General features: G+C 49.6%; 1 protein-coding gene across 3 annotated transcripts in view; it reads right to left on the bottom strand.

Moving 5' to 3' along the window:
* The window catches only part of LOC142879946 (syntaxin-binding protein 5-like), an 88007-nt gene that overhangs the window by 40807 nt on the left and 23932 nt on the right, over window positions 1-23268 (bottom strand). For all 3 annotated transcript variants that reach the window (XM_076013527.1, XM_076013529.1, XM_076013528.1), the window contains exons 4-6: window positions 14654-14735; window positions 13209-13309; window positions 4066-4200 (exon numbers count right to left, since the gene is read on the bottom strand). In XM_076013527.1, the coding sequence (XP_075869642.1) occupies window positions 4066-4200; window positions 13209-13309; window positions 14654-14735 (318 nt within the window). The remainder of the gene's footprint in view (window positions 1-4065; window positions 4201-13208; window positions 13310-14653; window positions 14736-23268) is intronic.

The following is a 23268-nucleotide window of genomic DNA, read 5'->3' as shown; positions in this document are numbered from 1 at the left end:
AGGCTGAAGGCTGAAAACTAGCAATCACTTGACATAAGTAACACGATAATAAGTTCCATTCCCACTGACTTTGCAAGTGTGGCCAAAAAAAAGTCACATGAGGAAAACCTCACATAGAGAAAAGTTGTTTGTGTATTAGAAAATGGCACACAAAAAAGTTCTGAAAACTGCAACTGAAACACTTTTTCTGCATGTCCAGGTTTAGGGTGACTGTTTAAAAACAATGGACACATGGACTGGGTTATTTCCAAGTGTTGGTATCAAGATAGCAGGTCCTCAATGACTGAAACATCCTGCTGTTTGTTCTGGCAGCCGAAACGAGGAAGTGAAGCTTCTGGGAGCAACGAGAGGTTCTTTAAAAATTTGGAAGGGTGAAAACTTTTTATTTTTCTCAACTCTGGCACCCATTAAAAGTTTGGAAGAGGGAGCGCTGTGCGTCAGTTCTCCTGCTAGCGTGTTCTGGACCATGTTGGCAAGATTTGGCTCTATTGCAATATTTCATTTATACAATTTTCAGGCAAAAAAAAAAAAAGGTGCCGCACTCAAACCCGGGGTGCGCTCCCGATCCCCGCCGGCGTCGGCCACCGTCGGGTATTTCAGCGAGCGATCGGAGCGGCTCGGTGCCAAGCGCGCCCGAAATCTCATTTCCAGGAATTAATTGTTGCCGTTCGGATGGAGACAACAAATTAGAGGTTTTCGTGGGGGCCGACAAAGCCGACGCTGAGGGGAGCGGCCGTATGCGGAGCAGATGATGCATGATGATGAGTACAATTAATCTCAGGGCGGGTCGGGGGAAATGAAGACGAGAGCGAAGATGACAGCAGATGTGGAGCATGTGGCTGGAAGTTTGCCGGAAAAAAGGCGGGAGGAGGAGGAGGAGGAGGAGGAGGAAGACAGCAGAAGCTAAAATATAAGAGTGACACAGTTAATATACGTGGTAACAGTGTGTCGCCTTTCCCATTGCCCATCTGGAGACTAAATTCTGTTTGTACTTTACGCAAAAGCAGGAAAGAAATTGAATGGCTGAATAGGTGTAAAAAAAATTTTTTTAAATCTATTATATAGAAGAAATATTTTGGCTCAAATGGAATGGGAAATAAGCATTTATGACGACATAAATTCATTTGAAAATAACTTGTGTTGTCATTTGCGAGAGAATAAGCGTTTAAATTAGAACTGAGATTAGGTGAACTCGCGAGGAGGCGAGCAGGCTGTGCTAGCAATCACAGCTGGTGCACGAAAGATGCAAGGTTTAGCATTAGCATCAGCATTAGCATTCGAATGGCCTTTCCCTGATGGAACACCTGACCTTCAATCTCAATTTAGCATTTGCTGCTCTGTTGCCAAAGTGGTCAACATCTTAAGGCTTTGCAGATGCTCAATGGTTCAAAATCCTTCTACAAATTTGTTGGGTCGTGGTTCACAGATTTCTCCGCTCTCAGACAAGCTCGTCGTAGCTACCACGTGAACTGCAGCTATTGTCGCTTCCAGGCTGCATCCGCTGTGCCTCTCGCAGCTTCCTTTTAATGTCACTTTAAGCACCCGATCACAGCCGCCACCTCCTCTTTAAAGAGGGAGCCGATTGGCCCAGTCACGTCCCGACTGCCGGCTTCCCGCTGGCTCAGGACAGTGGAACTATTTGGTGTAATATGGAGGTTGCTAATTGGCCCAGATAATTCTCTCGAGCGAAGCAGCCTGAATCACCCTGCCCCCTCCCCTCCCCACTTTAAACGAGAAGATCATCCCTCCGCTCGACACTTTCACCGCCTCGTACGAGAGGAAAAGGCAAAGAATTTTTTTTTTTTAAATTTGAAAATTAAAAAAAAAAAAAAAAAAAGCAAAGTTGAGCAAAGGAAAGTTTTTCCGCTCGTCCTCTGGTTAATGAGATGGCCACGATCCATCCCTCCATCTCATTACCGTCCACATCCAGCAGCCTCCATCTCATCATTATCACTTTCCCGCTAACCCCCACCACTTTTTTCCTCTCTTCACTGCTCCCTTTTTTTTTTGTGCCTTTAATTGGGAACCTTTTCCCGCCTCGGACCGTCTTCCCTTCTCTGCCCCCCCCCCCCCCGTCTCCCCCGCGGGCCAAAAAGTCCCGTCCTCATCCATCCCGGCGCCCGCCGCTGCCACCGCCGTCTCCTCTCTGTCACCCCCACTCCCCCTCCACCCCGCCCCCCTCCTCCTCTTTCCCACCACTCGCTGCTCTCGCCTGCAGCCCTGTCGACGAGACGAGTCGTCTGCGTGCGCCGCGCGCTGATCTCGGCTGACACCTGTTCCGTCCTCCCCTCTCGCTCCTCCGTGTCCGCGCACATACGGGAGGGTGGGGACGCGCACACGCACGCAGAGAGAGAGAGAGAGACGGGGCAAGAGAGAAAGCGAGAGAGCGCAGGGCAAAACGCTCCGGTGAATAATTCAGTCCGTACAGCAGGGAACCCAAAATGGAGCCTGTCAAGCAGACGGATCCGACGAAACAGCAAACAGACAGGTCGCTCAGTACCTGGAGTCCAACACCGAGCCTGGCAATGATAGTGTGACTAATGATCCTTTCTTATCTCATTACGGTCAAAGCGTAGCGGCGGCAGGGGGGCGGGGGGGAGCGGTTGTGCGGCACGCAAAAGCTGACTTAGAGGGGACGTGTTTCGAAAAACAGCCTAACCCATTTTTAAGCCTTTTCAGGTGTGATTTTTGCGTTGCTAGCACGCCAGCTAGCACCCCCAAGTATGGAAAATGAGAACTTGAACACTTCTGGATGGGCCGAGCGGATCATCACAGTAGCGCCTGTGCAGCTGTGTGAGAGCTAGTAGCCATTATCCCTGCTAGCTAGCGCTAACAGTGAGCATCTAGCAGTGCTGGCGAGTAATCTATGACGAAGTGATGTACTACTGTCATCAAACTACTTTTTTAAGTAACGGAGTAATGTTAATGGGATTACTCTGGCAAAAATGGTAATTCTATCATAATGACTTTATCAAGTAACAATTCCATTACATTTCTTAAAATATTTTGCAAGCTGAAAATATCTTATTATCCACAAAATGTCTGAATTTTAGAAAAACAACTGAAAACAACGATGTTGCAGATTGATGATGCAGCCGTGCACGCAGCGTCAGTGATATGCGACGACGCACCAAAACAAGCGCGGCGGCGGCAAAAGACAAAACAGCGATTGCGTTTGTAGTTGGAAATGCAAACATTATTTTGAGGTTCTCGTCTAAATCAAAGAATATAGTGGTTGGTTGTACGTTATGTGGAGGAAACAGGACGTTTGACTGTTACGTTATGTTTTTTTTTTAACTAAAGTAATTAGTAATTGATTACTTATGAAACAAAGTAGTTCAAGAAGTAATTAGATGAGTTTTTAAGGAGTAATCAGTAATCAGTCGTTGGACTACTTTCATGGAGGAACCCCAACAACACTGGCGGCTAGCCAATCACAAGGGAGCGAGCTGTTCCAAGGCGGAGCCACGGCGGCTGGCCAAACGAACCTTGTTTACCGATGAACATTGACCGTCAAAAACAAACTTATCAAATCAGTCAAGGCCCTTAACGAGGTCCCCTTTAGGAGCGGCACGGTGGAGCTGGTCAACATGGTCGCGAGCCTCTTTGGGTCCGAAGGCCGGAAAAAGAAAAGAAAAGAGGCCGACAAGAGTGAAGGTGTGCCGTGTAAAGAAGCGCAAGAGGGCACTTGTACTTATATATCCCTATATAGATACATATGTACTTCCATCTAGTGCCTTAATGGCCTTTGAGAAAAAGATCTCCAGGAAACCGAGCCAGCGTCTGCGTGCGTGAGTGTGTGTGTGTGCGTGTGCGTGTGCGTGTGTATATGTGCTAGCGTGTTTCCAGCCCTATTAACTGAAATATTAAACCCAAGGCCCTAAAAAATATATAATCCGAACCTGAACAAATTTCTTAAAATTAGTTTGAACCCGTTTCGACCCGGCAGGCAGCACCTTTTACGCGTGATTAAAAAAAAAAAACAACCCATCAGTTCAAGCGCTCGCTGACACAAAAAAAACGCAAAAAAAAAATCGGCCAATCGCGTGCGCGGCGGCAACTCACAGTTCGATGGCTTTGTTCCACATGATGACGTAGCCTGAGAGCGTGAAGGACTCCACGTTGACGATGTGGATGTTGCCCCGTTCCGTGCCGATGTACAGCCACTTGCTCTGGAAGGGCAGGTGGCAGAAGGTTATTCTGCGGAGGGAGGCGGAGCAGAGACAGAGAGAGAGAGCAGAGAGAGCAGAGAGGGTTAATGGAAGAAAAGAGTCCCGCAAACCGAGGGAGGAGACGGTGAGCCGCCGAGACAGGCTGCGGAGAAGAATAAACACAATAAAAGTGGCTCATCCTATTAAAAATCAGAGGCAAAAATTATGCCGGAGTGCCGAGAGGATTACGGGAGCTCTCCGTCGGGTCGAAGGCGTGGAGGTGTGAGTGGCAACGCAAAGGGGAAGTTTTGACTCATTCAATCAGCTCTTTTTCTCCAGGCCTCCAGAGTCGACCGTAATTCTCCCGCAATTCACCGCCGGAGCGCTCGTCTCCTCGCCCTCCTCCCCCGTCCTTCCATCCATCCATCCATCCATCAGACTTTGGCTTTAATAAGAGGAGGAATGTCCCTCCCTCCTTCCCTCCTTCACCGCCGCCGTCCATTCATCTCCTCACCCGCACCTTTTCATCATCTCCTGCTTTCATCAGCCGGCCGATTCAACCCGCGACCGGTCCGGCGGAATAATAATGTTCGACCTTGGTGACGGAGGTTTGCTGATGCCTCAAGGTGGCGCCGGCTCCTCCAGGAATTTCTGCTAAGTTTTGTTGCAAGAGGAAATGCTGAGGCCTCCTGGACCGGGAGCCGCACACCGGCAGCGTATCGGCTTCCTTTCACTGGCACTTTGTCAATTATTGACTTCAGAGGAAGGGCACAGTTTGGCTCCCTTCCTTCACAGGTGGTCCTGGGAACTTTAAAGGTCCTGTATTCAGATATTTTAAGGTCCTATTTTATGCAAAATTCACTTTATTTTCTATCAATAATTTACATCTCCAGGCTGCCTGTGAACAGAAACATGAAAAGTCCTTTGACTTCCTTTGCTCGCTTAACTTTCCAGAAAGTATATGCCAAGATATCCTTATGTAAGTTTGCACTTTGTGATGTCACAAAGGGTACCAATACCGAATTCAAACGTTTTCCAGGTTGAGGGATAAGACCTTCGGCCAGGGGTCCGACATCCTTGCGGCCACCTTGTTTAGGCTTCCTTGTAAACATTGTTGAAGGTCGTCAATGCATCAGCTTCAACAGGAAACGAATCCCAAGTATTTTTGCAGGAGGCTGTAAACAGAGGGCTAAACATGCTGTTTTATTCAGGCTTTATTTCAGCATGGATATAGAGGCAGTAAATGCAGAGTCCACCCTTACTTTGCTTACTTGGAAATCTGCCGGAAATCTGCCCTCTGTGATGTCACAAAGGGCAATGACACCTCTCCCAGAGGTAGCGCCGACAACCACATCTTGTGATTGTTGCACCCTGTCAGTCTATCTCGCAAGCGCCCTGTGTCTCTCTCCTGTGGAGGGTCCAAAAGAGCATCGGTTTTATCAGGAAGATGTGAACAGAGGGCTAAATACGCCGTTTCCTCGAGATCTTTCCAGGTTTCCGGGGAATAATTAACCACGCGCGGCCGGCTGAGTCCCGCATGAAAACCAAAGATCCGACAACAAGCTCCTCCGCTGGTGAATCTAATCCGCCGTCGGAGAGATTAAGCAGACGCTCGGTCGTTGTCGTCGACGAGAAAAATACAGCGGCGAGATAAAACACAGCGCTTTTCTGTCCGCCGTCAGATTGGATCTTATCGGGAACGCCGTGAATTAATAAGAAAAAGAAAAAAAACCTCACGAGTCGAGGAGACACTGCAAAAACCTCCGTCAGCGACGCGTGTGCTGCGCGGAGAGATTGGAAAATAAAATGCCCCCCCCCAAAAAAAAGAAAAAAAGGAAAAATAAGATTTGAAAGAATGAACGGTCGTGAGTGTTGCACAAATTCTAAACTCCCTCAAAGCGCATCTAAATTTTACAGCAATTAATATTTCATTACGGCTTCATTTTAGCTTTAGCTACCACAGCATATGGACTTCCAAGCCTCCGTTTGCGTTTGTATTTCTAGACATTTCGTCAGCCGGACTATGCTATTTCCTGGAAATGACACCGTCGACTGTCAGCCTCCCGCGACAACCCGTCGTAAAGACGGCAGCGAAGGCGCAAAGTGCGCCCGCTTATGTTGTTGGAAAGCGGCTCGACGTTTAAAAAAAAAAAGGAAAAAAAAAAGAAAACTGGAGCGACTTTACGAGACACTTTTAACGCTCAGGTTCTTGGAAGGCTTTAAAGCCCCCCCCGCCGCGCTGCCTGTGTGTTGATGCTGCAGGGAGGCTTTCGAAGCCGCTGCTGCCACCGTCACAGTCAGGAAGGCAGCGGAGGCATCGGGATTCGTGACAGAAAAGTCTCCTGCAGATTTCACAAGGTGAGTGAATGCTGAAATCTCGATCGAATACGCAACGTTCACGTTCACTGAAGTCTCATCATCTTGTGGCTCCAGAGACAGATTAGTGTGTTAAAGCCTTAAAAAGGCCTCATGTTAGTCATTTTCAGATATTATTTATCAATCCTGTACTGCAGTGAAGGAGCCTTAAATGGTAAATTTTCCAAATAACTTTTTTTCCATATTTAGCCCTCTGTTTACAACCTATATATACCGGTTCATACTCTGTATAAACGTTTTACGCTCTGGCAAATAAAAAAAAACAAAACAGTTTTTTCATACCAGTTGGACCTTCCCACACTTGTCTGGAGATGCTCGAATAAACCTTGGGCGAGGTATTGGCAGCCGAGGTAGCAGTACCATCCCTTTGTGATGTCACAAAGAGGAGCGGCCATGGCCAGATGTTCGCCCGACCCCAAAAGGAGAAGCCAGCACACAATCAAAAGCGCTCAAAACGCAATAGATCTTCAGAATATATACATATATATAAATATATATACATATATACAGTATATACTTCAACTACACTTCAATTTCAACACTTGGCTGGAGGTGTTGAAATTAACCTGGGAGAGGTGCTAGTTCCCTTTCTGATGTCACAAAGGTGGTCAGACCTTGGTGGTTGTTAGCAGAGGCTGAAATTACCACCAGACAGGCAGTGCCCCCACTACCTTGGGCGGGGCGTCACTGCCCTTTGTGACATCACGCAGGGCTGATTTCTGGAAGTGCACACACTTTAAGAAAATCGGAACGGGCCAAAGGAGAAAAAAAATGGATGGACTTTTTCTCCTTTCTGGGAATTGATTGCTGGAAACTACGTTCAAAATGAGCAAAATCTTTCAGCGTTTGTGGCAAAAAAAAAAAACAGCCGAGTTAAAACGAAAGACGTTTGCAACTGGGAGCATAAATCTGGGCGGCGCCGTGCCAAAGATGTACGACCTGTTATGAAAATCTGTGTGGGAGGATGATTGTTGGTGGGGGAGGGGCAGTGACTGAGAGCTGCACTAATGCTGACAGTTCATTACTGCACTGCACGCACTCAAACACACACACACGCACACACACACACACACTCCGACTGGAAGCTACATGACTTTTAATGTCAACTTGTGGCGCCACTCTCACCCTGGCGGCCTGTCTGCTGGATTTAGCGCTAGCTCCCATCTGCGCTAACAGACGAGGCTCGTCTTCGCGTGTGACGTCGCTCCGTGTCGCTCCGTGTCGCTCCGTGTCCCCATTTGCGCGTGCGTCTGTGCATCAAATTCACCGTGTTTACTCCGCAAGCACTCACGTTAGCCGCTGGGGCTAGCTTGTTGCCGGCTGGGGGGGGTGGCAGGGGGGACGGGACAGCCGTCGGGAGCGACGGGAGGAGCGTTTCTCACGCGCGGCGAGAAATTTTGCGGCCAATTGTTTGTGCAGCGACTGTGAGGTCGCACAATCCGGGCGAGATCTCGAGCTCGGAGTGGCCGCGACACACAAAAGGCAGCTGCCAGCGTGAAGGCTCAGGGCCAAACACATGGCTTTGGAAATGACAGACGCGTGCCACACACACACACACACACACACACACACACACACACACTTACAACTTGGAGGCTAACTGCACTGTGGGCTAGACTGATGAGCACACGGTTGACTGCAGTTGAATTTAGGGCAAGTTCCTTTGAGAAAATTCTAATTTATGGTGCCCGTTTGTGTTTTTATTTATTTACAAATCATTAAAAAAAAAGCAGGACGCCACTAACAAAGAGGCAACCTCGGCCTCGCTGCGTGCACCTTGTTTTGCAGTGGTTATATTAAAATGCCTTTAAGCTAGGAACGGCTGCCCGACGAGTGCTGGGGAGGAAAATCTGATTTTTGTTCCTACAGTAAATATGCCACTATTTAATATCAATTGGTATACATAGATATATGTATATATATACATATATATTATATGTATATATATATATATATATGCATATGATTATTGCAAACGCATTCAGAGCCGCAGTTTCCTGGAGGCAAAGCAGAGCAGAGTGCGGTATTACTGCTTTAATGCCTCGAAATAAAACACCCATCACGTAGAATATGCTCGTTAAACCAATGGTGACAAAATCGATGAAAATAAGGTGGCAGAGTGCAGTTGGTGCTGAATTTAAGAAGGTTTATTACGGAAGCGCATTATTGCCACCCTAGAAAAAACAAAAAACAACAGGGCTCAGTATCACGTGATGATGTGAAACTATCACGTTTTTTTTTTTTACATGGTAAATTTTCAATAGCCAATAGGAAACCTTGGTTTTTTTCAGCACACATTTCGCCCACTGAACATGCTTCATCAGCGAATCAATCAGCGAACGCCACACAGGTCCAGACTGGAGACTCAACCCACCAGGCTCAACAGCGCCACCTACAAAACCAAAAGCAGCCACCCAGATCCTATGAGTGATTCGAGGCTGATTTCAATTCAAATGCTTTGGCGGAGGAGCGAACGTTTGACCTCTGATTCACGGACGAATCTTTACAAGCACGTCTGCGAGGTTCCAATCAGAATTTACAGGGAAAATGTTTCCTGCGGGTGTTGACGACTGGAAACATCTGAATTCCGTGTTGCGGGAGACGAGACAAATAAAAAAAAAAAAACATAAAAGCCTGTCAAAAACCATCCGGGGGTGGGGGGGAATCATCAACTCGCGTCCTGTTGTTCTGTCTTATTCCCCCCCACCCAGTTGTGCACGTACGTGCGCGGGGAAGGTAGGTGACCCTGACTCGCCCGCTCTCTCATTATCTCTCCGCGGCATCGTCACGCTCCACTGACGCCGGCGTCCGCATCCGCTGCGGCGCTCCGGCCGCGGCCGCGAGGTGATGGGAGCATCCTACGCCAGAGTGACTCGACAGGAATTTTCTGACTCGCGTCCCCGCGCCGCTACCCACAGACTGACTCACGGCTCCCTGGCCGAGGCCCAGCCAGCCTCGGCTCCTCCCCCTCCCCGACCCGACGCAGCAACCCCCCCCCCCCCCCCCCCACCTCTCTCTTCTAGTGGTGGCTGTGATCTGATGTAAATGGAAGCTAACAGTGAGGGTTGGGTGGGGGGGGCTTTCTGCATCACTGCTTTTACACCCTCCCCTCCTCCCTCCACCACCCCCGTCATCTTCGGCTTGAGATCGGTGGGGGTGGGTGGGAAGGTGGGACATCCGGATCCTGGGGAAAATATGTAGAAATCTTCATCCGTCCGTCCTTCCGAGCAATCCATTTATTTATTTTTTTCTTATTTTAAAAAGACGATTTATTTGGGTTTTTCTTTTTTGGCCTTGGGCCGGTGACAGCTCGTCCCCCCCCCTTCTCTCACCCCCCCAGGTCCTGCTGTGCCCTGTTAGCGAGCCTTGTTGTTGCAGTTCCGGTCGGGCAGCGGCGGCGTCCTCTTGGCTGACGAAGGAAATGGCTGCCGTGACCTCTAACAGCCCGACGCGCTCAAGTTGAGCCGCCAAAACTGACGGTGGGACACGGAGGAGGAGGAGGAGGAGGAGGTGAAGGAGGCGGGAGAGGAGGAGGAGTAAAATGAGGAGGAGGAGGTGGGAGAGGAGGAGGAGTAAAATCAGGAGGCAGGAGAGGAGGAGGAGTAAAATGAGGAGGAGGAGGTGGGAGAGGAGGAGGAGTAAAATCAGGAGGCAGGAGAGGAGGAGGAGTAAAAGGAGGAGGAGGAGGAGGAGGAGGTGAAGGAGGCGGGAGAGGAGGAGTAAAAGGAGGAGGAGGAGGAGGAGGAGGAGGTGAAAGAGGCGGGAGAGGAGGAGGAGTAAAATGAGGAGGAGGAGGCGGGAGAGGAGGAGGAGTAAAACGAGGAGGCGGGAGAGGAGGAGGAGTAAAATGAGGAGGAGTCATTTGCACATGACAACATCTTACAAGATGATAAAAAACGGCCCCATAAATGTGCAAAGGTTTATACACCTCGCGGCCACATCATCAGGTCCACCATGCTACTACCGCTGGGGACCTATGAATAAAGTTGCTTGTAAGATTAATAACAATGTGCAGAGGGCTGTGAATAATTTCACATTCATATTCATTCAAAACTGCCATCCAGGATTTCTAAAAGCTGCTGGACTGAATTTGGACTGAATTTTCCCAAAGCAACTTTCGTAGAAAGAGAAAAAAAAATCAGCTCCCGCACGAAATGTCCTTGTGTTTGGGTACGCTGTGATGATTTTAATTGCTCAACGGACCCCAACTTGTAAAAATCTCAGAGTAATTTGTTGAATTCGAGAATCTAGGAATCGGGCAGCAAATTAAAAGTGAGCCTGGATTTGCTCGTCACTGAATAAACAACACACCCAACACGGTGAGAGCGCTTCTCACCCCCCCCTCCACTTCTTCCCACCGCCGCGACGTCTCCAGGTCGCCGCGCTTCGGCTACTAAATGTCAACGGCCGGTCGACGCAATAACGAGCGCACGCCGAATCCCCCCCCCCCCCCCCCCCCCCCCCCGCCACCTCTGCCCCTCCCCTCCCCGGAAAAGCCGCTGCTGGCCACCTGTCCGTCACATCATCGCCGTCTCAGATCACCGGCTCTGACGTTTTAACCCGTCCGCCGCTCGGATCGCTGGCCGCTGACGCGATGGGCCCTGACGGCTGCTGGCTGCACGGGCCACTGGAGGAGGCGGCGGCGGCGGACGCCGAGTTCCTTGGGAGATGAGGACGGTCATCGCTTCACTCTAGTGTCAGAGTGACATTTAGCGCCGATGGTAAATTATTATTTTTTTTTTTTCCCCCTTCTTGAGATAAGAAGTGGGGTTTTTTGGGGGGGATTTTGCTGTATAAAAATCTTTTCAAATCTGCTCATGAAGTTGACTTCATTTAAATAAACACATATACAAGCATTTAAGGGATATTTCCCCCTTTTACAGTAACTGGTACTTTAATCGGCATCGCCATTGCAAAAACAATGTTATCCTGTCAAACGGTGCCACTGGGAAAGGTTGAATACAACTCCTTGTCTTTGATGCGGCGTCAAGCAAAAGGTTGAAATCCTTTGAAGGCCTTTTGTAGGAGTATGGAAGTGGAATGTAAACAAGCAGCAGCATCGTCATCATTAAAAAAAATAATAATAATAATGAAGAGAAATAAAAAGAGCAAAGAGAAAAAGTTGCGGCATAGTGGAAAATACTTTCAATTTCCTTTTCTTAACATATGAAGCATTGGCAATATTGGTTTCGCTACCACCTTAGCCATGACTTAAAACGGAAGCAGAGAAAGAAACGATCCCAAGTTAAAGCCAGCTATGAAAATAAGTTAAAGGTAGAATGACTGCATTTCATTTATACCGCATCTTTACATAACTGAGACTGGCTGATATCTACACTGGCTTTATATATATGTCTAAAAACTTTTCCTCAGTGGTTTCACACTTCATGGAAAACCGCACCACTAAGTGAAAAAAAAAAAATCCTCTCCTGTCGAGTTGGCTTTTTCTGAGTGAGCGTTGAGTGTTTTAGCGGCTCGTGTTTGTGTTTAAACTGCTATTTTAGCATGAGCTAGCACCGGGACGAGCAGCTGGTGCAGACCTTCAGGTGTTTGGGTGAGAGCACACCTGTGGCCCGGTGACTGCGGAGCCTCCCAGGCAGAGCAATTGACCCAAATAGTGAGTCCATTCACACACCCAGAGCAAACAGGAAGAGGGAGGGAGGACGGGAGGAGGAGGAGGAAGCGGTTCAGAAGGCGAGCGCAGACGTTCGCCTGTCGAAACGCAGCGTGTTTGAACACAGGCCGACAGTCGGCGGGAAAAAAACGAACGGCTCACACCAGCGACAAAGTGTGACGCCGCCGCCGCGGCTCGACGAGACGAGACGAGACGGCTCCTGGCGCGGCAGAAGGAAATGAGGAGTGAGAAGGAAAACAAAGAACGGACACGCTAGGAGGAAAGAGAGGGGAGGCAGCCTGACGCAGAGGCTAGTCTGAAGCCTCATTAATCCATCTTGTCAACATAAAAAAAAAATTGTAAATTGTTCTCTAAATTTAATTGGATTTGGTGAGCAATGAGCCTCCTTGTAGGTGGAACAGGGCTGACGCTTGCCTCCCTTAGAAACCAACACAGGGAAACAAAGAGCGGAAACAAACACAAAGCATTGAGCAGCCTAGCTACCGCAACCAGCAGCTAATGCTGCGGCAGCGACACTCTGCTAGAAATGGAAAGCACAATAAGGGAGAGGCAAACACAGGAAGCAACGGTGACGCTCGCTAATGCAAGTGAGATTAGTATGAATGCTGTAGCAGCAGCAGCAGCAGCAGAATAAAAATCATGGACAGTTTTACCAGCGCGGGTTTGGGATTCCCACATTGAAAATAAGGACAAAAAAAATACACCTGAGGTATTTCCGCTGAGAAGGAAAAGTTCGCTCCACTACCAATAACCTTTAGCAAAATTCCACAACGCGCACCAGCTGTCCGTCTGCAAGTCGCCTGTATTTGATAGCAATGGGGAAATTCTGAGCTTTTGCTACTTAGCTAAACTCACCGTAAAAGGGAGAAAAAATAAGCCTGGTACTTCCTTTTCGCAAGTGCTTCCTACGGGCTCCCTACCAGACGGCTTCATGAGACGGGTTAAGTGAAGGATTTAGGAAACACTCCATCAGGTATGAGAACTACAGGACGAGTGGCGGCGCTGCGCTAGGTGGCGCGGAGCGAGTGGGAGTGAGCGCCACTAACCTTTCTTTGCTGAACTTGAGGGAGTGAAGGATGGCCGGCCTCTTCTGCCTCAGGTTCCACAGGTGGACGCTGTCGTCAGCCAGAGCACTCACCAGCGCCCCCTGTGGTCACGGACGGAGCATTTTAATAACGATTTATGTAAAATGGGGAGGAAAAAAAGAGAACGCCTTTTTTTGCACACATGCACACCGACCTGGCAGTAACATTCATGTGCGTTAAGCTGACAGACAAATTCACGGCGGTGTCCCCGCACGCGGCGCATCCTTCTTGACGGGACAGCGGCGTGACTCACGGCCTTGACACTTTAAAGCGGGCGGCGTCTCCCAGGTAACGACGGTGATTCATCATATGTATATACATGAGCGCATGTGCACGTGTAGGAGGCACTAAAAATGGGCTCCAGCTCCCCCGGAGGGGCTCGGCCGAGCCGCTGAGTCACAGCCGTGCAGACACCGACACACGGGCGCAAAAGCCAGCGTGTGGTGATGCATTTCTCATAAATACGACGTGATTTAAACACTCTGGGGTTGTTGGGGTTTGTTTTTTTTTTTCCTTTTAAAACTCCACCCCCCCACCCCCGCCCCTCTCTCCTGTTTTCATCTCATCGTCGAGCCAGGAAGGGGCTGTCAGGATTCAATATTTCTGCCGTGTTTGTCGTTGACTTGATGTGCAGACGGACAGACTGGGCTGTTATTCCATGGCGATTCCACCGCAAACAGGGTCAGATTATTGGGCTCAAACCTGTATTTTTGAAAAGGCCAAATGCAACACGCGGCGCAATATCCTTCGGTTCCGGTCGATGAATTATTCAAAGATGTTTATTTTGAAAATAAATGGAGGTCTTGGGAAGCTTCGGGGCCTTTGAGGACAGTTCTGGGGCTCCCGAAGGAAAAGAGGAGGTGAGAAATTGCCACCTGTACGGTCGTTGGTAACGACTCAACCTAAACCTCGTCGAACAGATTCAGGATCCAAATCAGATTTTGTTGCCAGGGAGGCGTAAACATTCGAGGAATTTGACTGGTTAGGAGTCTTTGAACAACATATTACCAAACGTATGGTGCCTAATTTCCTTTAACATAAGGGCCCTTGTGAATTATCCCATATGATATGTATCACAAAAAAAATCCCAGCCAATAAAATGAGGTCAAAGCAAGGGGGCCATCACTTAATCCAGGTCCAGGTGAGATCAGAACATCTCAGCCTAATTAGAACCTATTCGGGCCTTCAATTAATGAAATTTCTGTCAAAAATGCAAATTAATCATTGTTGTTGTCATTGTGTTGGGCGGAGGATTTAGCAATCATCTAATGGCTATAAGTAATTTCGCCATAATAATTTGCATCGGGCTTTCCAAAGTTGGAGACACATTGCAAGATTACTTCATTTTTTTTTTTTTACCCATTTTTACCCAAATCAACCGCTGTCGTGGCTCCTCTCGTACGTACCTCGTTGATGAGGAACTGCAGCTGGATGACGGCGGCTCCGCTCTCGTGCTGACAGTAGCACTCCACGCCGGGCCGGCCGAACCTGAGAGTGTTGCGAGTCAAGGAAACAACTGACTGGGCCGCTAGCTTGCGGCGTAGGCCTCGTTTTTTCACATGAGCAAAATAAGGTTCCCACGGCGACGTCTTCAACGCCGCAGCAACACGGCAACACGTCATCTAATCTCCATGCAGCGGGCCCTTCGCCCTTTGCGGTGTTGAACGCACCACAATTGACCCGCTGCGACGCTGCGGTCCAACAACAAGCACTCAGCCCGGCATCCCACGGACACCTTGCACTGAACCGGAGTCCCTCGGGTTTCAGCTCTTACAACACTGCACATCTCTCCGGGGTGCAACAGTGATGGTTTCCAGTCGGTCTGAGAGGAGAATTCACGAGTGGGATTAAATACTGTCAAGAAGTACCTCCAGTGCTTTACGTTGCCTCATTAATTAGCATCAAATCGAGTAAATTGCATTTTTTATTTTTCCATTTGTTAAGGAAATATCAAAAGGTTTCCTTGGAATTTTGAAATTAAAATGCATCAAATTTGACCCTCTCATTGGTTGGAAGCATCCGGCTACAGTTACAACAGTGAAACTCTGGCAAATCCAATTGGTCTGTTTGAATGTGAAAGACATTTTTTTAATGGCAATGCCACAATGAAACACTTTGAAATCATGATCTTATTTTCGACAAACAACCTAAGACACAATCAGCAGACAGCAGTCGCACAGGTAAACACTGTGTTTGAACACAGGCAGACAGAGAAACAGGAGCGAAGCCAAGGAGAAGAAGGTGGAAGGATATTTAAATTTATGTAGAATGAATCAGCCGAAAGGAGGTGGATATTATGTGAGCAGAGGAGAAAAATAACAGCAGGACGGGAGAGAAAAAGACAAGCGAGAGCGGCGACGGAGAGAGGGAAAAAAAAAAAGACGGCGGAGGAAGGATGAGGTCATGCCGAGAGAAAAAAAAGAAAATATAAAGAGGAGAGAAGAGGAGGAGACAAACACTCCTCCATCCCGCAGAGGATCGAGGATCGAGCATCTCGAGGATCGAGCATCTCGAGGATCGAGCATCTCGCAGAGGGCGAGCAAGAAGCCGGCTGATTTTTATCTATTCATTCTTGGTCGCCCGTCCACGACCGCCGGGGCCGAGGTTCGGCTGCGGCAACGCTTTGTACAGCCGTCGAGGTGTGGGGGTGCATGGAGTGGGGGGGTGGGGGGTGGCGCCTCCCGATGGCCCGCATAGGTTCCCCGTGTTGAGGCAGGCAGTGACTCCTGAACTCCTAATCAAGGAGCAGCATCGGCAGGTGCAACCCACGCCGCCCTGCTGGACGACACGCAATACTGCAGCAGCAGCAGCAGCAGCAGCAGTAGCTGCTGGACCCGTCCTAGAAATCTATCTCCGACGACCAGGATTAGATCCTCTGTCACAATGCAAAAACGCACAGTTTATTAACTTTCTAATGGTTGTCATTGTTGCTGAGCTGCCATCAGTGAAGGCAGGAACCGGCCCACGATAGCGTTGGTTCCTTCCTTTGCAGACCACCTCGGTTCCGGCACAAAACCTAAATGGTTTTTCGTTTTCGCCAGAGGCTGTAAACACAGGGCTAAATGTGCATTTTTTTTTTTTTTTTTTTTAAGGTCTACATACGAATATGAACAAAGCTCATTCAAAAACAATGCAATGAGTCACAGATTTGCTATTTGTCATTCCACAAAATAGATAACTAATAATAGTGACTTGTTTAGCATTCCAAACTCTAAAATAAGCTCTGGCAGACCGGCCGGTTGCTGCTTTCATCCACTAATGCATGTTACACAACTTGCATTAACATACAAAAAGATACAAAGTATGAAAAAAATACTCTGACATTTATTAGTTTAGGAGATCCAGATAGTATTTTGTTGCCATCTAAAGCAGACAGAACTGCTAGGAGCCGCTCGTGCTCGAGCATCCAGTCGACGTGCACTTTTGCAACCACAGCAGGTGTTTTTAATCTCTCGCAACAATGTATGACAGGCCGTGGAGAAAAAAACAAAATAGACAAAAAATCCCCCCAAAATGACGGACTCCTGGTCCTGAATCACACCAGATTTAGCCGAGACGGCCGACTGCGAGGCTTAAATCCCAGCGCTCCACACATCACAGTCCCCTCCCCCCTCACCCCACCACACTGAACAGTCATCAGCGTGATGCAGTGGCATCGCCGCCGCCTGTAAAACTCTTCAGTTGGATTAAGTTCCGCACTCTTCCCCCCGGACAGGCAATTTAAGGAGTACAAATCTGCGCCCTGACCAGGGGGAAATCCAGCGGCTCGCCTGGAATCCAGCCAGGAGGCTGGAAGTGGGGTTGCTGCGAACAACTAATAAACCCCGCGGGCGAGTTAACGAGTCAATGACAATCAGGAGCATCGCTTGGGGGGAACCTGCGCCATTCCATTAGCTTAGCTTTATGTTCCACTCGTCCCTGGCACCCGTGGAAAACCTCAACCTTTGGTCCGAACCCAGGATTCAAACATTACCTTGACCTTCCAATGCATGACTGTAAAGCCACTGATTGAAGTGTCAGAAGCAAATACAGTCATCGACAAAGAATCAAGGTCAACGATTTCCAAAACGAGACACTAGAATCCACTGGAAAATTCCTCGTCCTTTTGCCCAAGCAGTATTTTGTAAAATGTAAACTGTAGCATTGCAGGAAATTTGCTGGATAAGAGAGCAAAGAGTTCTAAGAGCCGAGAAACAACAAGATGCAACTAGAAGCTTTCAAGCGACAGTGGTCGCAGTGCACATGGATCAGTGTAAAGAGTCGAATCGGAAGTGACCCAACGTTTCCTCGGCCAGTCTTCTCACACTCTGCACGGAGCACCAAAGTCAAAGGCAAAGAAATCAGTTGCACATTCGTGACATCCTCATTCCTGACCTTGTCCGTCCCAGTCGCCCCGCAAAGAGGAGCTCAACGTTTGAACTCTACTCCCGTCAGTGCCACTGTGTCCAAACCGGTTTCCTACACCTTTCCTATTAACGTCGACTGAACCAGTGAAAGAGTTGGTCGAGGCCAACAGGTCCTCCATCAGCAGCAGCCAGCCTCACTGGAGGGTTTTCAACAAGCGCCTGACACAAGACTCCAGCCAGGCTCTGAGCTTTGAAAGATTCCGGCAAATGCGCAAGTCCGGAGCATAAAATGGGCGCGTGATCAAAATTGGAGGACGGAGGAGGCCAACACTCCCTCCACTTGACCTGGCGTGGCCGTGATCCTGGAGCAATGGGGCCGCCGGCTCCACTCCTCAAGGCTCCCAGATACTCCGGCTCTGACTTCCATATAGGTCAAAATGTCCAAGTGAGACAGGGGCAGATTAGATCAGCTTATTTAATGAGGATCAGAGTGTGTGTGTGTGTGTGTGCGTGTGTGTGTGTGTCTGTGTGTGTGTGTGTGTCTGTGTGAGCCTACAAGCTTTAATTATGCTGCTTTTAATTGTTTTAAAGCTCATAAGGGGCCAAGTGATGAAAGTCAAAGTGGCAGCTGTGTGCAAAACTTTTTCCTTTTGTTGAGAGAAAAAAAAAAAATCGTGAGACCGGTGGACCGCCCTGAAGTGGCCGTTTGAATCACCGCTCGTATGTGACAGTGGTGGCTGCAGGGATGCCGTTCACACGTCTTCCACGCGTTTGCAACCTGCGATGACCGACGCGACGCGGGTTCCTGAGTCAGGGAGGGTTTTTCTTCTCGTGTCCATCCGACTTGAAACAGAATCCACTACCCCTCCCCCCCCCCCCCCACCACCACCACCACCACCACCACCACCACCACCAACGTTGCTTGGCAACAAAGTCCTTGCAGGCCGTTCACAAGGAGGCAGGAAGGATTTAAGGTTGTGCTTTTTAAACTGCTTACACACAAACCGCCTCCTGTCAGAGGAGCGGCGGCCGTCCCACCGCTGCGCCAAAGGAGGGAAAAAATATTTCCTCGCATTTGGTCCCAATGATTATCGTAAAAATGCAGCAGGGTGCGAGAAAACATTGAATATCCAATATCAAGGAGCGCGATCGGCAGCCGGTTCGGGTTGGGTCGCGGAGCTTTAGGGGAAGCGGAACTTGGAATTTAGGGGGGAAAAAGATTTGGTTTGAACTGTAAATAAACTAACACTAGTGAGGATGATGAGGACGAATCAGCAACAAAGTCAAGGAGCAGAGGGTCTGACTTGGACAGGGAGCGAGTCAGAAAGACTGTGTCATTCTCGTACTTTGCCAAATTTATATTCAACCTGAGGAACATCTTGGGGTATTCTGTATATATAGGGGTGGCAAAAAAAAAAAGGTTTTTAGCAGTTCCGAGGATTGGAAGACGAGACGTGATGTTGACCCGGCCACTGGTTGAAACAAGTCTTCCGCTGTTCTCCAGTCGCTGATCATCAAGATCAGTCTTAACAAGGGGGTGTGAAAATACTTCACGTGATGTTTTTAGGACTCGGGACCTTAGAATAATTCAGAGAGTTACTGCAGCTCCCGCCTGCGGCAGGTCGTCACTCCCTCGAGTTCACGCCAAGGTGAGAGAAATGGCAGCGGGAGTTTTTTTCTGTGGGTTGACCTCTGGAATCGGGAGCTCCTGACCTGGGAGAGAAAACATCTCGGAAAACTGGGCTGAAGTGAGAGACGCGACGGCCTGTATTCTCGCGACACCTCGGGAGCAGGGACAACGTGTTCCGAGAGGCTCTCCTGGAAACCAGAAATGCCAACGCGCCGCCGCCGACCTTTGAAAGCTCCGTGACCTTTTCCCGTAATCCCCAAAATGGCAGGCATCAGCTTGGCCGGGCGAGCAACATCTCAGCCGCGTTTTTCTTTTCCGCCAGGTTTCGCCAACGCGACCCCGAGTTGCTCTGCGGTGGCTGAGCCGAGTCTAGCGGGACAGGATGTGCAGGAGGCGCGTGGCGGTCGCTGACAGGAGGCCCCTCCCCCCTCCTCCTCCCCCGCCTCCTCCCCTCGCCGCCACGCTGCGGCCGCGCTAAAAGTGGCCGGAGTGACCGCAGGCGGCGAGACGAGAGGAAGGAGGGAGGCAGAGAGGGCCGAGGAGGAAGTGGGTCAGCCGGGCTTCGGCCGGGAAGATTTGACGTTTACACAACTGCTTACGTCTCCCGTTCTGTTTTTTTTTTCTTTTTCTTTTTTTTTTTTTTTTTTAGTTGTTTGTCGGCATCATTTTTCGCCATTATCCGACGCGGGCGGCAGACTAAATAGGGAATGTGGGCCACAGAATCATCCGACCGTGGGACATTAATCCTAACGACCGAGGTCGTCCTTGTCCGAAGTCCTAAAACAGATTTCAGACAAGAGATAACGGTCAGATGGCGGCCGTGGAATGTTCGCGATACCATTTGAACGCATAAATACAGTTTGAGATCCAAAAAGTGTCAAATTCAGAGCCATTTTTTTTTTTTGTATAGGCGCTGGATGTGAAAAACTGTGGGTGAACATCCTGCTAAACCTGGCAGCTGGCTGAGATACGGATGAGTCAGTTTATTTGAGCTCGTTCAGACTTTGGCTCTGAAACCCAAGCAACCTCCTACGGACGGATTCATTTTCAATCAAGTTCCAATTCACTTTGGGAGGCACGAGGGTAAAAAAGCCGCCGTAAACGAGACTCGTCGTCGATCCGAAAAACCACAGACGACCAGTCGGCGTCGACAACGCTCAGTGGCAGTTTATGGGATCTTCAGTAACGTGGTAAACGGCAGCGAATCCTCATTTTCATGGTTTTCGCACGACTCGTAAGCGACTCTGACAGGAGACAGGCTGCGCGCGGCTGTGGTTAGCGGTTAGCCGTGGCGCGGCCACGCGAGGCTAATGTCACACCGCAGCAGAGCAGGCTGCGTGTCACCGGCAGACAGTTATCCCGTCCACGTCCCACCTCCTCCCCTCCGGAGCCGACGGGCTCTTTTCACCAATTGCACGCATGAGATGAATCCAGAGCGTTCATCTCATTTTAATCTCCAGAGATTTTTCACACCGCAGCCGGTCTGGTTGTTTTCCTTCCAGACTCAAACGAGATTCTACGTTTTACTTTCCAAAGCCGTGGTGAATATCAGGCCGGGTCACGTCGGGGGAAAAACTAGCGGCGAACTTTGCGAAGCTGGAGTTGAACCTCAGACACGCTCAGGTCTCGTTAACGGTGACAGGATGCACGCACAAGGAGGGAGGATGGGGAAGAAAATAGGAGGGGAAGAGGAAGCGAGAAGAAAGGGAGGAAGGAAGGAGGGAGGGAGGGAGTAGGAGGAGAGGAGGGAGGAAGAGAGGAAGGAAGGAGGGAGGGAGAAAGGAAAAATGGAAAGAGGGAGGGAAGAGGAAAGGAAGGAGAGAGGGAGAGAGGAAGGACAGAAGGAATGAAGGAGGGATGGAGGGGGAGGGTGTTGTGACGTCGACCACTTAAACATCACTCTGCCCACCGGCGGAGTAGGAGGAGGAGTGGCGGGGGAGGGGGGCAGAGGGAGAGGGGGGGGGGGCACTGCAAAGACGCCCGAGTTATACTGGAGCCAGGAGGCGGAGCGTGACGGGGAGGGAGTGAAAAAAAAAATAACCTGCAGAGAAGGAATTTAAAGGCAGTGTCGAACATAAGAGGAAAAATAAAGCTGGGGCTGCGCGGAGGGATTTCAGTGGTGCGATGCAGCGTCCTGGCAGCGTCAGCAGCTTCGCCGTTTGTCACTCCAACGGCCGATACTCAGGCAATATTCTGCAAATCATCAATAATAGTGCTGCCCACCTTGACCCCCCCTCCACACCCAACCCCCGCCAACACACACACACACACACACACACACACACACACACACACACACACACACAACCGGCCTGAACCCTCTCACGCGACCGCCCGCAGCTGTTTACGTCAAATTTAGAGGCTGCCGAAGAGACGCAGCTCCACTGGCCCGGCACAGCCACTGCCGCTAGCAGCCAATCAGCTGCAACTTCCTCAATTCGTCGTTACGTCCCTTTGACAGCAAGGACGGCTTTTCATTTTTTCTTTGACACGCGCATCTCCGGCGACGCTGGCAATCCAAATGGCTTTTTAATGCGTCGATATATCAACTTAGCAAGTCTGAGCCCAGCGTTGCGTGGCGCTGGGACGCTAACGTTTCAATTCTGAAGCCTCCCCATCCGTCCGTCTCGCCGACCTCCGGCAGGAGGCACTTTTAAAATCGATCTCGGGGATCTCGCGATCAATCAGCGTCCGTTTTAAGTTGAAGTGACGGAAGGAGAAGCAGAACGCCCCGTGGAGAAGATGACGATGAAGAAATGCGGGAAGCTAGCGGTAGCCGAGTCACTGTGAAAGAGATTAGCTTAGATGCTACAGTTGCAGCCGTTCGTTTCTAAAAAAAATTTGGTCCGTTTTAATGGCTTTTGAAAGAGTTCCTCCAAACACCTCAGCTCACAGCTGCTGGTCACATGACAGTCACATGAGCGTTGCCCGTCATTTTTTTATGGACTGTTCACCAGATGGACATGTGAAATGACTCCACAGTTAATGGGCCATCTGCCGGTTTAGTTCCCAATAATCCAAATACGGAGGATTTTTGAAAGGATATCAGCAAGTGTCCTGTCTTTTTTTTTTTCTACTTCACACTAACGAGTGTTTTGGTTGCGGTAGAAGAAAGAATCGGGATGGAAACGCAGAACATTAATGGGCACCAAACCCAAACGGTGACGTTGGAACGAACGAACCCCTTCCCTTCCTCATCCCATTTCACATTCATTTGTTTGTCTCTCTTTCTCCCAGACGGCGGAAAAAATGGCCAAACAACACGACGTGATTTCTGCTTCCTGCCTCAATATCAGACCAGCACGTGTGGAGTGGGGTGGGGCGGGGCGGGGTAAAAGGTGCGCGCAGCGTCGCACAATCATACTGCAGCGCAAGCAGAAAGCGCAGCGCCGAGCCGCCGCCTGCAAGACGAGACGAAGAAGCGGGAAAAAAAACCTGGGAGTGGAGCAAACGGGGTGATTCATTTGTTTAACGGAGCCCTCGTATGAATAATCTCCTGTGACACGTTTGATTTATTATGCAGGCAAACAATTAAACTGCGATGGGCCCGCTGAGGATTTGTCGCCGCTTCGGCTCGGGCAGCCTCACAGTGGCGGAGCTTCCCGATGCGGTCGCACAACCCGACGGCGGCGGCGCTCACACACACGCACACGTGCACGTGCACACACACACACACACACACACACATCTGTTACAGCTGTCGAGATTTATGGCGATGACGGCCTTGACAACGGCCATTAGCCGGGGGCCCGCGTCGAGAGAAAAAAATAAATGAATAAAAACGAGGCCAGTTTGTCCGGAGTCCCGTCGACAGGATCAGTCGGACGCTTCCGACGGGAAAAAACACAAAGAAATCACGTACACAGACGCCGCACGATGCGGCTTCTGAAGCTAAACTGGTTAAAAACCGCAAATGAAATATTAATCAGGTCGTCCTCGGGAGCTGCGGCCGACTCTGCCCTCCCCTGACCTGAGGTTTACTGTGAATCACAATGCGGGAGCACAAAGGGCCGCGTAGCCTGTTGTACTAATCACAACCCCATTA

This window comes from Nelusetta ayraudi, unplaced genomic scaffold, assembly GCF_046127955.1.
Source record: "Nelusetta ayraudi isolate G7.1 ecotype Tasmania unplaced genomic scaffold, CSIRO-AGI_Nayr_v1 ptg000151l, whole genome shotgun sequence".
Lineage (NCBI taxonomy): Eukaryota > Metazoa > Chordata > Actinopteri > Tetraodontiformes > Monacanthidae > Nelusetta > Nelusetta ayraudi.
The sequence above is the reverse complement of the archived record's forward strand: the minus strand, read 5'-3'. Positions and strand labels throughout refer to the sequence as shown.